At 44.9% G+C, this 15408-nt stretch overlaps 1 protein-coding gene across 1 annotated transcript in view; it reads left to right on the forward strand.

The window, feature by feature from the left end:
• hydin (HYDIN axonemal central pair apparatus protein) overlaps positions 1-15408 on the forward strand; it is a 541323-nt gene that overhangs the window by 352607 nt on the left and 173308 nt on the right. The window contains exons 49-52 of the mRNA XM_052028752.1: positions 974-1189; positions 1864-2075; positions 4940-5122; positions 15135-15254. Of these exons, the coding sequence (XP_051884712.1) occupies positions 974-1189; positions 1864-2075; positions 4940-5122; positions 15135-15254 (731 nt within the window). The remainder of the gene's footprint in view (positions 1-973; positions 1190-1863; positions 2076-4939; positions 5123-15134; positions 15255-15408) is intronic.

The raw sequence follows: 15408 nt of genomic DNA on the forward strand, positions 1-15408 counted from the left end.
TTATTTGAAAGAAAATCAGAAGTAATTTGGTGCAGGGTGATCCTAAAGGAAATGCTAGCAGCATTGTCTTGATCAGTTTCCTGGCCTAGAAATGGAAAGCCTGGTTTCCCAGTCCCGACTGCATTCGGTGTCTCCATAACTCCAATGGCGATGGCCATTAGGGAAGGATAGCAGACAGATGCTCACAGATGCCAGTCAAATAGGTGATGCATCAGAGGTTTACAGGGAGCCATGGAGCTGCCAGCTACATAATGAGAAAAGACAGAGGGAGACCTAAAAAAGAGTACAGAATCCAGCTCTTGTTCTGGGCTTCATTTCCTCCGGCTTTCAAAGTCATGCACAACTCTTGCTGGCTTCTATTCCCATAGAATATTAGCAGAAAGATCAGCTGCTGTTCTTTAAGTTGCCAGTAAGCATGTTCAAAGAGAGAGAGAAATAGTCTCCTGTATCCCTCACAGCAATGAAGAGAGAAAGACAATATCCTCTTTACTATAAAATAAGTGCATAAACAAGAACACAAGAAAACAGGAGCAGGAGTCGGCCACTCGGCCCCTCAAACCTATCCCACCATTCAATATGATCATGGCTGATCTACGCTGGCCTCAACTCCTCTTCTGTGCCAGTTCCCCACAGCCCTCAATTCTTCAACCTGTCAAATATTTATCTATCTCCACCTTAAATATATCCAATGATCTGACCTCCACCACCCTCAGGGGCAGAGAATTCCAGAGGTTCACCCCCCTCTGAGAGAAGGAATTTCTACACACCTCAGTTTTAAATGACCGGCCCCCTGTTTTGTAGCTCTGTCCCCTTGTTCATGACTCTCCCGCTAATAAATGTACTTTAAGAGTAGAAGTAACAAAGTTGCCTCCTGCACCTTGTATCAGGAAAAGATGTATTGTTGGAGCTTAACTATGAGTATTTTACCTCCTTCCTGATAATTATTCATTTCATGTTGATTTTCCTTGTGTAGATGTTAGACAGCCTGGGCTTGGGTCCGAGTGGCCCCCCTATTCCACCACCTGCCTTGTTTTCAGTGGTGAAGTACCCTGTAGAACGGAAGCCCGTTTCAGGACAGGATGTGCTGAGCCACTTCTCGCTTTCACCTAACGTAGAAGAAGGAAAATTGTTACTTGAAGATAAGAAAGAGCCCGAACAAGAGCCTGAACTGGCGGTCCCAGTGGTTAAGGTAAGACATTGGAGAATAGATCTGAACTGGTGGTCCCAGTGATTAAGGTAAGACAACATCAGAGGTGTTGACTGCCTCACCTGGAAGGGCGGTTTGGGGTCCTGGCTGGTGGTGAGGGAGGAGGTGAAGGGACAGGTGTTACACCTCCTGCAGTTACAGGGGAAGGTGCCTGGGGAGAAGCATCCCATTGCTATTTGTCAGAGCTTCTCGGACACAAGTTGGCTGCTGTGCTGCAGTACGAAAGTGACTGCACCTCAGAAATAAAAAAAAAACCCGCAGATGCTGGAAATCTAAAACAGAAACAGAAAATGCTAGAAACACTCAGCAGGTCAGCCCGCATCTGTGTGAAGGGAAACAGAGTTAATATTTCAGTTCAAAGACCCTTTGACAGAAGACAAAAGAAGCTCATTAAGTTGCAGAGAGGATGGGGGAGGGGGTGTCTCTGAGAGGGTAAGACCAGGGTGGCCATGGGGATAAACTGTAAACAGGGTTATCCGGTCAGTGAGTGAGCGGGAACAAAGAGTGGCTGGGTTCCAGCATTTTCTGTGACTGTGCTTGGATTGTACTTCAATGACTGGATGTTTTGAGCTCATGAAAGGTGATGTAGCAATACAGGTTTGTCTCTTTGAGCTCTGTAGACAGCTGCACTGTTTATCACCATGTTGGTTGTACAGGAGGAGCTAACAGTTCAGCACAAAGGGAAATCTAAGAAAGACAAAGTAGAGAAAGCCGAGGTGGACCGTGACAAACGTCGCTCGGGTGGCCACCGAAAGGGCCGGCGCGATTCCCGCTCTTCGGTTATTCTGGGTGCCCCGTCACCTCAGTCTGACATTGACCACAGCAGTGTCATTGATGGAACAGTCAAAGAAGAGAGCACAACAGTCAGGTAAGCTGCACTTGCACTGAAGGGCATCTCACTGCAAATGTTTATATTGGTGATGAGTTCTCTTTACTGCACATGAACCAAAATCCGTGCTATATAATAGAAATGTTATTGGATGAGGCTTATTTAAATAAATTTCATTTCATCCATTTAATTTTCATTTTTTTCGTCCCTCATAATGCTGTGGAACTGCTCCATAGATTCACCGGCCTGCTGGTGTGACTAGGTGGTGCTTCTCTGGGACCACCAAAGCCAAAGTCAATCTGCTTCTTACACTCCACCGTGAGAGCTGGGAGTACAGCTTACTTGGATTTGTGAGCTGAGGCCAGTTTCATTCCCCAAACAATGGAGGGTGTTGCTGGGACGGTTTACCCTGGAGTGAAGGAGGCTGAGGGGGTTTATAAAGTCATGAGGGGCATAGGTAAGGTGGATGGTCGTAGTCTTTTTCCCAGGCTAGGGGAGTCTAAAACTAGAGAGTGCAGGTTTAAGGTGAGAGGGGAGAGATTTAAATGGGACCTAAAGGGCAACAGAGGGTATATGGAACGACCTGCCAGAGGAAGTAGTAGAGGCGGGTACAATTACAATGTTTAAAGGACATTTGGACAGGTGCATGGATAGGGAAGGTTTAGAAGGATATGGGCCAAACGCAGGCAAACTTGGATACTGTGGACGAGTTGGGCTGAAGGGCCTGTTTCCGTGCTGTATAACTCTGTGACTAAACAAGAGTCAGTTTGAGATTAAGATATACTCCAAGATGAGCTAATAATCTTGGCTGATATTTCTTACAGTACTGAAATAACACTGCACTTCTTACACTGAGATTGATGAGAGCATCACCACAGACAGTCACCCTTCAGATCAGAATCAGGTTTATTATCACTGACATATGCCGTGAAATTTGTTGTTTTGCGGCAACAGTACAGTGCAAGACATAAAGATTACTATAAGTTACAAAACTAAATAAATAGTGCAAAAGAGGAATAACGAGGTCGTGTTCATGGTTCATGGACCATTCAGAAACCTGATGGTGGAGGGGAAGAAGCTGTTCCTGAATCATTGAGTGTGGGTCTTCAGGCTCCTGTACCTCCTCCCCAATGGTTGTAATGAGAAGAGGTCATGTCCTGGATGGTGAGGGTCCTTGATGATGGAAACCACCTCCTTGAGGCACCGCGTCTTCAAGGTGTCATCGATGGTGGGGAGGGTTGTGCCCGTGATGGAGCTGGCTGAGTGTACAACCCTCTGCAGCCTCTTGCTATCCCATGGAATGGAGCCTCCGTACCAGGCGGTGATGCGACCAGTCACAATGCTCTCCACCGTACGTCTCTAGAAATTTGCAAGAGTCTTTGGTGACTTACTCCTAATGAAGTAGAGCCACTGGCGTGCCTTCTTTTGTGATTGCATCATTGTTTTGGGCCCAAGATAGATCCTCTGAGATGTTGATGCCCAGGAACTTGAAGCTGCTCACCCTTTCCACCGCTGACCCCTCAGTGAGGACTGGTGTGTGTTCTCCCGACTTCCCCTTCCTGAAGTCCACAATCAATTGCTTGGTCTTGCTGACATTGAGTGTGAGGTCGTTGTGACGCCACTCAACCAGCCGATCTATCTCATTCCTGTACGCCTCCTCATCGCCATCTGAGATTCTGCCAACAACAGTGGTGTCATTGGCGAATTTATAGATGGCGTTTGAGCTGTGCCTAGCCACACAGTCATGAGTGTAGAGAGAGTAGAGCAGCGGGCTAAGCACGCAGCCTTGAAGTGTGCCTGTGTTGATTGTCAGCAAGGAGGAGATGTTATTACCGATCCACACTGACTGTGGTCCCCCAGTAAGGAAGTAGAGGATGCAGTTGCAGCGGGAGGTGCAGAGGCCCAGGTTTTGAAGCTTGTTGATTAGTACTGAAGGGATGCTGGTGTTGAATGCCAAGCTATAATTGATAAACAGCAGCCTGACGTATGTTTTGCTGTTGTCTAGGTGCTCCAAACCTGGTCATATATCTTCCCAATTTATCCATAAAGGAGATTTACGTGGCAGGTTTTTTTTACATAGAGAGTGTTAGGTGCCTGGAACGTGGAGCCAGGGGAAGTGGTGGAAGCAGATATAACAGCAATGTTTAAGAAGCATTTCGATTTTCACGTGAACAGGCAGGGAATAGAGGGATATAGACCTTGTGCAGGCAGATGAGATTAGCTTAGAGTGACGTCATGTGTGGTGCAGACGTTGTGGGCCGAAGGGCCTGTTCCTGTGCTGCACTGTTCTGTGCTCCATATATCGTTGTTCCCTCATGCTCACTGCATCAGACTGCTAAACCTCACTAACACACTGTGGGAGAGCCATCAGCATGTTGAATGGAATGGTTCACAAAGGCAGCTCAGCACCAAAGTCTCAAGGGGAATTAGAGTTGGGTATTAAATCTGGTTTTGCCACTGATCATGCAATCTGATGAAGAACACGATTTAAACTGGGAACATGAATTTAAAAGAGTGTGAAGATGAAACCAACTTCTTTACTCAAGCCCACAGGCATGACAGGAAATTTTTGATCATCGGAGTTGTTGAGTTGAATGCTAAATTAGAACAGCTACAAGTAATGGAGGGATGAGTTCTGTGGGTCATTATCCTTGATTTCACAAATCTATCGAACCGGGTAATTACAATGCTCAGTGATGTGGTCATGGTTGGAAGATTTCTTTGTCCTGTTTTATAGAAATTAAAGGACTTTTGACCCCTTTTTTCTCATCTTTTGTCAGGCAATTAAAAATATAGCTTTTTCCATCCAACCAATGGCCCAAATGTTGACCCATAGCTAATGCTTTTATAAACTGACCTTTGTGAAAATTTTCTTTAATCCATCATTATTATCTTCCCCACAGAGCCCCTCCTTACCGCTGGATATTGCAACCTGGTGAGGAGGTTACCTTACAACTGCGTTTTAGTTCAGTGGTATGTGGGACATTTGACCAAACTCTGAATTTTGAACTCCTGCAAACACGAAGGTGCTACAAGTTGTACTGCAGAGGAATCTGTACCTTCCCAACTATAAGCCAGGATCCCAGGTGGGTCTCTAAATAAAATGAAGCTGAGTGGTGCTAATCCTAATCCGTGTGATGATAATTGCACAGTTTGTTTAATACAGTAGCTCTCCTGAAATAAAAGCAAATGGAAATTTGTTGGGTTTAGGAGGTAGGAAGCATTAGGCTCATGTCTTTAGTGATATCCTGAAGGCATTGTCAGCCATTTGGCACTGGACAACAAGCTGTGCTTTGCCACTGAACTTCTCATGGCATTTAGAAACGGCAGGAGACTTGGTCTGAATACTACACTCACCATAGAATCCCAGGCTGAGGCAGCGAGTATTCTCGTGATCTGAATGGGACATCTGTGAGAGCTTCAGCTAAGAGTGTGGCAATTTTAAAAGACTCATAGAGAGGTTATTAATCTCAAGTGCTCATTTAAATCTTTCCTACTTTTTGTTTTAGTCTCACAGCCTGTTAGCTTGACTTTTTTTAAAGTGTTCAAAAATGTGTTTGGAAGTGTTTAGAAGTATTTTAAAGTGTTTCAAAATGTCTTTGTTTTTGAAAGCTTTTTTGATTTTGAAGTTTTATTTGCATTTATATTGCTTGTGTTTTACATTTCGTGAATGCTTTTGAACGTTACTGGATGTCAGCCAATTTTTATTTACTTGCTTTGTGGCTGGTTTGTGTTCGGTACAGTTTTCCCTTTCTGTATGTGGTGTCATGAAGAATCCTCCCAGTAGTTTCTGCAGGTGCTTCTAGGAGGATTACCAAATGCAAGCTCATATATTTGTTTAACCAAGGTCAGTGGTGAACCAGCAGTGCTGCTGGTGTTTACTAAATCCACCTTAATCGGGAGGAGTGTGAATAGCCAGAACTCATATTCCATTGTCGCCCTGGGACTTTTTCTCAGGGCGACAATGGCTAACACGAGGGGGCATAATTTTAAGGTGATTGGAGGAAGGTATAAGGGGGATGACAGGGGTAAATTTTTTACACGGAGGGTGGTGGGTGCGTGGAACGCACTGCTGGCAGAGGTTGTGGGGGCAGATGCATTAGGGACATTTAAGAGACTCTTAGATAGCCACATGAATGATAGAGAAATGGGGGGCTATGTGGGAGGGAAGGGTTAGATAGATCTTAGAGCAGGATAAAATGTCGACACAACATCGTGGGCCAAAGGGCCTGTACTGTGCTGTAATGTTCTATGTCCTATAATGTACCAGTGCCAGAGATGGAAAGAGATACACCATAGTCCTGACGGGCAAAATGTCCACCTTCTGTGGTCAAACCATTCCACGGTATAATCCTCTCAAAGGCAGATTCCTGGGAGCTGGGGAATGAGCAGGGTGTGATATTCAGACACATGCTGCTGAGTAGGATGTGTGTCCAGAGCAATGGAGCAGGAGGAAGGACTGGACACTCATGGGGCAGTGAGACCAGTTCTTGAGAAGCGGAACCTGAACCTGCACCTGTTGGGAGGCTTGCACCTCAACGGTCCCAGAACCAATATTGTCACAGAGAGGTTTGCTGGTGCTGCTTGTAAGGGTTTAAGCTATCTTTAGACCATAAGTTATAGGAGCAGAATTAGGCCATTTGGCCCATCAAGTCTGCTCCGCCATTCATTCAGGGCTTTTTTTTTCTCTCAACCCTTTTCTCCTGCCTTCTCCCCGTAACTCTTAACTCCCCTTACCAATCAAGAACCTGTCAACCTGTGCCTTAAGTACGCCCAATGACTTGGCCTCCACAGCCCTCTGTGGCAACGAATTCCACCGATTCACCACCCTCTGGCTGAAGACATTCCTCCTCTTTGCCAGATAACTAGAAAACTGAGCACTGATGCAGAAGGGAGGAGTCCAATTCTTGAAGCAGAAGCCAGCAAAATTAATAAGTGGGTTTGAAAGGCAAAGGAAACGAAGACTTGGAATAAGCATCAAAGGCATCTGGCAGTACTTTGCGGTGTTTCCTTCAGTGCTGGGGGAACAGTGAATATAGCTCAACAAACAGTCCTGATGTAGGGTTTCTACCTGAAACGTTGATAGTTCCTTCCCCCCGCAAAAGATGTGGCCGGACCCTCTGAGCTCCCCCAGCAGATTGTGTGTTGCTCCAGATTCCAGCGTCTGCAGTCTCCTGTGTCTCCAGTGAATATGGCTCATTAAGGAATCAAGGGACGTGGCGACAGTGATGGGTAATGGCACTGAGGTAGGAGGTCAGCCACGATCTTAATGAATGGCAGAGCAGACTCAAAGGGTCAGGTGGACCCGTCACAATGCCATATGCTGGAGAGTACAGATCTAGGACGACAGTGTTATGTCCTTCTGCCTTATCCACTGACACTGAGCCGACACCGAGAGCCTGGCTCATGGTGTGCGTGTCCAGGAAGCCAGGAAGCCAGTATGGTACTGAGCTGGATCACATGATCACACAGCCGCCAATCACAGTGCCCACACACTCGTCCTTAGTCTGCCATTACCTGCATGTCGTGGATGCTCTCCGAATTCCTGCTGTTGGCTGGGAAGCACGATGAGTGCCACCTGCTCTGTGCCAGCCTCATTGGCCTGTGCTGAAGACCATGTGGCCGACCTTTGTTCCAGCTGATGACAACTTCCTTGAAGGCACACGCACACACCAGGCTCTCCAGATATGTTTCCTCACTGTTTTATTTCTCCAGGCTTGGGGAATGGATGGCAGGTGCTGGTTTCAAGTAGTCTCAGAGACAGTGCACAAGTCTGAATAGTCCCACATCTTAGTACAGGAACAGGAGTGGGTTATGTAACTCCTCGGACCTGCTGTCCCTTTCAGTTAGATCATGGGTCATCTGATCTTGGCCTTCTCTCCACCTTCTGCCCTCATTGCCATCTTCCTGATTCATCTCCAAAAATGTATCTCAACCTTGATTGTATCCAATGACCTTCCCTTCATAACTCTCTTGGGTAGAGAATTCCAAAGATTCATAGCACTCTGAGAGCAGAAATTCCTCCGTGTGAGACCGCGCCCTAGCTTTAGATACGGGCCCAAAGAGAAGTATACTCTCAGCATCCATCCTGTTAATCTCGTCTGAATACTACGTGTTTCAGTCAGCTCACCTCTCATTCTAAACTCCACTGAGTACAGGACCAACCTAGTACAACATTCCTCATAAGGCAAGTCCTTCATCCCAGGAATCAACATCCTCTGAACTACCTCCAGTGGAAGAATATCCCTCCTTAAATAAGTAGCTACAATAGTGTAGATCTGGTCTCACCAGTACAGTTGTAGTTCCTTCTTCTATATCTTTCCATCTAAAAATATTATTCCCTCCCACTACTGCATCCCCTTACTCCACCAGCTTGTTTCATGGTCTTGTTGTCAGTTTTCTCTTCCTCCCTCCTGCACCTGTTCACAAGCTGCAGGAACCTCATACTTCATACACAAGGGCTGAAGCTTCTCCAGCATCACCCTCCAAGTTCCTCCACCTGACCACTGACCAAGTCTACAGATAAAAGATGCGATTGCCTCTTGGAAAGGAAGGGTCAAGGTAACGATCACCCTTTGTGATGGGCAGTAGTATCCAAAGTTGGACTCCAGCTCTTTAACACTGAGCGGGAATATCTCAAGCTGCAGACTCTTGCTATTGATGTGATCTAAGTGGATCCTCGGAGTCTCTACCAGTCCCCATATCACTTGCATGCCATGTCTGTAATAATTTAATGCATCTATTTAACCAGGAATCAGGTTTTCCATTCCATTGCCTATTTGTAGCTTTTAATCATACCTTGGTCTAAATAATTATCTTGTTTGAAGGAAGCAAATTGAATTAAATGTCTTTGCTCTAGGTAATAATTTAGATCAATTCCCCTTAAGGCATTAAGCAACTTCCCGTGCTCACTAACCTGACTTCCTGTACACGGGCAACATTAGACAGGTTTTGGGAGTGTTTCAGATTTGGCATGGTGCTTAATCACTTCTTATAGCCTGGCAACCAGATCTTCCATCCCATTGCCATTTCCTGCCACTGTCCCCATATCCCTTGATTTTCTTAATGTTTAGAAATCTATTGACTTCTGCTTTGAATGAACAGAATTATTAAGCCACCAGCACAGAGAATTCCAAGGATTGCCACCAGAATGAGGACATTTCTCCTCATCTCAGACCCCGGTGGCCTACCCCATATTCTCAAACTGTGCGCCTCGGTCATTCGCTCATTAGCCAGGAGAAACGTTCCTCTCCCACCTAGCCCTTTAAGGATTTTGTGTGTTTCATTGAGATCTCCTTTTGTTGTTCTAAACTCTGAAGAATACATTCCAGTCTACTCAATTTCTCCTCGTCTGGCTAACCTGCCATCTCTGTAGCCAGCCTAGAGATTTCTCCTGTACTCTGCCTGTGGCAAGTACATCCTTTCTCAGGTAAGGACACCAAAACTGTGCACAATACTCCAGGTGTAGTCCCACCAAGGCTCTATTCAACAAAACTTCCTCACTCCTATATTCAAATCTTCTCATAATAAAGGCTAACACGCCATTTGGCCTCATACTTAAGGTTGACCTTCAGTGACTTGCATCCAAACCCACCTGAGTCACTTTGAACATCAACACTGTCCAGTCTCTCGGCATTTGACAGTTACTCCTGTTCTGTGCACCAAAGTGGATAACAACACATTTTCCCCATTCTCTTCCATCTGCCACGTTTTCACCCACTCACTCAGCTTGTCCAAATGATGACTGTGATATTCTCCCAAGGAGCAGACAGGGGGCCCTACCCAGCTATTTTTTGGAAGCAGGTTTCAAACTTGCCACGCTGTGAAATGTGACAGGGGAGTGCGGAGAAATCATTCTCCACACCCAAAATGGGGAAATTATTAACTAAAGTCAACGCAGAGCCAGCTGCCCAGGAGATCCCTTCTCAAATGACTAACCTGAGTCCCTTGCCTCTCCCCTGCATTCACACTGTCCAAATGTGCCATTTCAGGTCAGCAGTGAGGGCCACACAAGGGTACAAGGGCAGCAACTTTGACTTGAAGGCTGAACTCTGTGCAGAATTTATACAGAAATTCAGGATCAGTGTGCAATGACTCAGAAGGTGGACACAACAGTATGGGCAAGTGAGCCATGAATAAACCTAATGTCCCAGGCAGAAAAGGCAAAAGACACCAGCAGTTATAAGTGCAGCCGTGACTAAAGTAGGACTTAAAGTAAGGAAGGGCAGCTAACATCCCTGGTTACAAGTTTTGCAGTTGAGATAGGGAAGGAGAGCTCAGCAGTTTTGGTTAAAGAGATAATTACATTTTTGAATTGGTATTATTTCGGAAGGAGCATTAAAAACCATACGAATTGAAATTAAGAATGAAAAGACACAGTTATGATGCTGGAACTTTATGCCATCAAACAATCAAAGGAAGATTGAGTAAATATGGAACATTGTTCTGAAAAGTGCATAATTAATGGGCTGTAATATCAACTAGTCCTTTACTAACTGGGGTTGAATCAAGGCACAGAGACCAGAATTCTTCAAGTTTATTAGGAGCAAAAGTCTGTAGCTGGAGAAAGGCCAAATTTTATTGTGATTTAGGAAAAGCAGATTGGAAACAAGGACTTGAAGTAAATCAGTGTCAGAGCAGTGGGAAGCACTCAAGGAGCAAATTGTGGACGTTCATTCAAAATATTTTCACATAGAAAAAATGTGAGACTCCCACATCTGGAATCTCCCAGGGTTTGATAAGATGAAACATACGAGATGTCTAGAGTTGGATATTGAAAGTTCAGGCTGAGATTTGAAAGAAAATTTTGAGACAAGGAGCGTGAGAAAATATTGGAAAATTGCAGAAACCAAAAAGACTTTTTACAAATGCACAAAGTAGAAGAGAGAGAGAGTTGGGGGAATGGGGTGGTGTTTATAAAACTGAAAAGGGAACCGTTTGGAAAGTGGAATGCAAGGGGATGGTTCTTCATGAATACTTCTTCTGCCTTCAGGTGAAAGAGGGGACAGGCATCGGAACAGAATGTTGAATTCCATAAGCATAGTGAGAGACTCTTCTGGCTCTCTACCCTACTTATGCCTCTTTTAATGCTATACACTTCTATTGGGTCTCTTTCAGCCTCCTCCACTCCAGGGAAAACAGGCCCAGCCTGTCCAATCTCTCCCCATAACTGAAGTCCTCCAATCCAGGCAACGTCCTGGTGAACCTCCTCTGCGCTCTCTCCAACACAAACATATTCTTTCAATAGTGTGACTACCAGAACTGCACACAATAATCCAAGTGCAGTCTAATCAGTGTTTTGTAAAGTTGTAACATAATGTGCCAACTTTTACATTCCTATGCCCCGACCATGCCACGTGCCTTCTTCATCACCCTCTCTCCCAGTGTTGCCACTTTCATGGACATGGACTTAAATTCCTAGGTCTCTATCAACATTCCTCAGCAGCCGACCATTTACTGTACAAGTCCTACTCCTATTTGGTTTCCCAAAATGCTTATCAGGATTAAATTTCATTTGCCAACACTCTGCCCAACTTCCCAACTGATCCATCTCCTGCTGGATCTTCAGACAACCTTCCTTGCTATCTGTAGCACCGCCACCTTTGGTGCCATCCACAAACTTATTTATCATACTTCCTACATTCACATCCAAGTTGTTCGTATATATTACAGACATCAATGGTCCCACAACCAATCCCTGCGGTACACGGTACACCACTGGTCACAGACTTCCAGTCAGAAAGACAACCTCCATCACCACCCTCTGCCTTCTATTACTAAGCTAATTTTGGATTAATTTGACAGCCTGCCCTGGATCGTATGGGTCTCCCCATCTGGAGCAGCCTACCATGCAGAATCTTGTCAAATGTAGACAACAACTACTGAACTCCCCTCATCAATAACCTTAGTTACCTTCTCAAAAACTTCAGTAAAATTTGTGGAGCAGTATTTCCCATGAACAAAGCCATGCCGACTATCCCTAATCCAGATTTGAATAGGGAGCTTAAGGTAAAGGAACCCTAGGAGGAGGCAGTGATCATAGTATGATAGAATTTACCCTGCAGTTTGAGAGGGAGAAGCTAAAATCAGATGTATCGGTATTACGGTTGAGTAAAAGTAACTACAGAGGCATGAGAGAGGAGCTGGCCAAAGTCGAATGGAAGGGGACCCTGCAGGGATGACGGTAGAGCAGCAACGGCAGGAGTTTCTGGGAGTAATTCGGAAGATGCAGGATCAGTTCATCCCAAAGAAGAAGCAGCATTCTAATGGGAGGATGAGGCAACCGTGGCTGACAAGGGAAGTCAAAGACAGCTTAAAAGTAAAAGAGAGGGCAGACAATATTGGAAAAACTAGTGAGAAGCTAGAGGATTGGGAAGCTTTTGAAAACCAACAGAAGGCAACTAAACAAGCAATAAGGGGAGAAAAGATGAAATATGAAGGTCAGCTAACCAATAATATAAAAGAGGATACCAGAAGCTTTCTCAGATATATCAAGAGTAAAAGAGAGGCAAGAGTGGACATCGGACCACTGGAAATTGACGCTGGAGAGGTAGTAATGGGGAACAAAGAAATGGTGGATGAACAGAATAAATACTTTGCATCAATCTACACTGTGGAAGATGCCAGCAATTTGCCAGAAATTCCAGAGGGTCAGGGGACAGAAGTGAGTGTAGTCGCTATTACTAAGGAGAAGGTGCTTGGGAAGCTGAAAGGTCTGAAGGTGGATAAGTCAACTGGACTGGATGAACTACACCCCAGGGTTCTGAAAGAGGTAGCTGCAGAGATTGTGGAGGCATTAGTAGCGATCTTTCAAGAATCGCTAGAGTCCGGAATAGTTCCGGAGGACTGGAAAATTGCAAATGGCACTCCACTCTTTAAGAAGGGAGGAAGGCAAAACACAGGAAATTATGGCCAGTTGGCCTGACTTCAGTGGTTGGTAAGATGTTCGAATCCATTATTAAGGTTGAGGTTTCGGGGTACTTGGAAGCTCAGGATAAAATAGGCCAAAGTCAGCATGGTTTCCTTAAGGGGAGCTCTTGCCTGACAAATCTGTTAGAATTCTTTGAGGAAGTAACAGGCAGGATAGACAAAGGAGAGTCAGTGGATGTTGCTTACTTGGATTTTCAGAAGGCCCTTGACAAGGTGCTGCTCATGAGGCTGCTAAACAAGATAGGAGCCCATGGTATTACGGGAAAGGTACTAGCATGGATAGAAGATTGGCTGACTGGCAGAAGGCAAAGAGTGGGAATAAAGGGGGCCTTTTCTGGTTGGCTGCCGGTGACTAGTGGTGCTCCACAGGGGTCAGTGTTGGGTCCGCTACATTTCACGTTATATGTTAATAATCTGAAGGACAGAATTGAGAGCTTTGTGGCCAAGTTTGCAGATGATACGAAGGCAGGTGGAGGGGCAGATAGTGTTGAGGAAGCAGGGAATCTGCAGAAGGGCTTGAACAGGTTGGGAGAATGGGCAAAGAAGTGTCAGATGGAATACAGCGTAGGGAAGTGTACGGTCATGCACTTTGGTAGAAGGAATAAAGATGCAGGCTATTTCTAAACGGGGAGTGAATTCAGAAATCCGAGGTGCAAAGGGACTTGGGTGACCTCTTGCAGGATTCCCTAAAGCTTAACTTGCAGGTTGAGTTGGTAGTAAGGAAGGCAAATGCAATGTTAGCATTCATTTCGAGAGGACTAGAACAGAAAAGCAAGGATGTAATACTGAGGCTTTATAAGACATTGCTCACACCACATTTGGAGTATTGTGAGCAGTTTTGGGCCCCATATCTAAGGAAGGATGTGCTGGCATTGGAAAGGGTCCAGAGGAGGTTTACAGGGATGATCCCAAGAATGAAAGGGTTCATGTATGAGGAGCATTTGATAGCTCTGGGCCTGTACTCAGTGGAGTTTAGAAGGATGAGGGAGGATCTCATTGAAATCTACCGAATATTGAAAGGCCTGGATAGAGTGGATGTGGAGAGGATGTTTCTAGAATTGGGAGAGTCTGGGACCAGAGGGCACAGCCTCAGAGTAGAAGGATGTCCCTTTAGAACTGAGATGAGGAGGAATTTCTTGAGCCAGAGGGTGGTGAATCTGTGGAATTCATTGCCACAGACGGCTGTGGAGGCCAAGTCATTGGGTATATTTAAAGTGGAGGTTGCTAGGTTCTTGATCAGTAAGGGCGTCAAAGGTTACGGGGAGAAGGCAGGAAAATGGGGTTGAGAAGGAAAAGTAAATCAGCCGTGATAGAATGCCGGAGCAGACTTCATGGGCTGAATGGCCTAATTCTGCTCCTATGTCTTGTGGTCTAATTAATCCCTGCCTTTCCAAGTGAAAATAAATGCTATCCCTCAAAATTTTTTCTAATAGTTTCCCTACCCCTGATGTAAGTCCCACTGACCTGTTATCTGGCTTATTCTTGCTGCCCTTTTCGAATGAAGAAATAATATTTGTATCCTCCAATCATCTGGTCCTTCGCCCGTGACTAATGAAGATGCAAAAAATCCTGTGAGGGATTAAGGTGCTAAGATTTTGAAATTGTTTACTTGTTTTAATTTATTTCAAGTATTATAAATTTTTTTTTGTTCATTCTTTAAGATATTTTACTCATCAATTTTTAATAGTTTATCTAGTGCTGGTAGTGTTTGTATGTTAATGACAGAAATAATAAGAAAATGCTGGAAATGCTCAGCAGGTCAGGCTGCATCTGTGGGAAGAGAAACAGAGTCAATGGTTCAGGTCAAAGAACATTAACTTTGTTTCTTTTCCCTCAGATGTGGCCTGACCTGTTGAATATTTCCAGCATTTTCACTTTTTATTTTAGATTTCCAGCAGTTTTGATTTTTGGCAGCTGCCTTACAGTACTCGGTCAGGTATCAAAGGTTTTATCCACCATTTTCTTGGTCAGGGCTTGTTCTGGCCCCCTTGTATGTGATGACCATGCCCAGGGTGTTGCGATTGAAAATCCAGCTAGCTTCTTCCTGCAGATGTGATGTGAGTGAGGTAAATTTGAAGTTATAATCTCCTTGGATAGCAGACTTCAATGTTTGTTTGCTGGGTATCTTACTCTGTGTTCAGACGACTTTTAATTTGCTTTATTTTCTAGGGTGGTCTTTCGACATCGGATAAAGGACGTGAAGCAGCAGGAAATCCCTCGGAAGAAGTATGTTATGAGGACAGGGGTGTTTCAGTTTGGACCGTTGCTCTGTGGAATCACTAGGGAAAGGCAAGTACAGTTGACCCCAGGTTATGGCTGTTTGGGTCAGGGAAATTCGTCCCTACAGTATTCACAAATCAGTATGCAAACATTTGAGCTACAGAATACAACTTGCTCTCACGGAATTTGTGTGAAAGAAAAGTAAATAAGTCACCCCGTTTTT

Source organism: Pristis pectinata, chromosome 13 (assembly GCF_009764475.1).
Source record: "Pristis pectinata isolate sPriPec2 chromosome 13, sPriPec2.1.pri, whole genome shotgun sequence".
NCBI lineage: Eukaryota > Metazoa > Chordata > Chondrichthyes > Rhinopristiformes > Pristidae > Pristis > Pristis pectinata.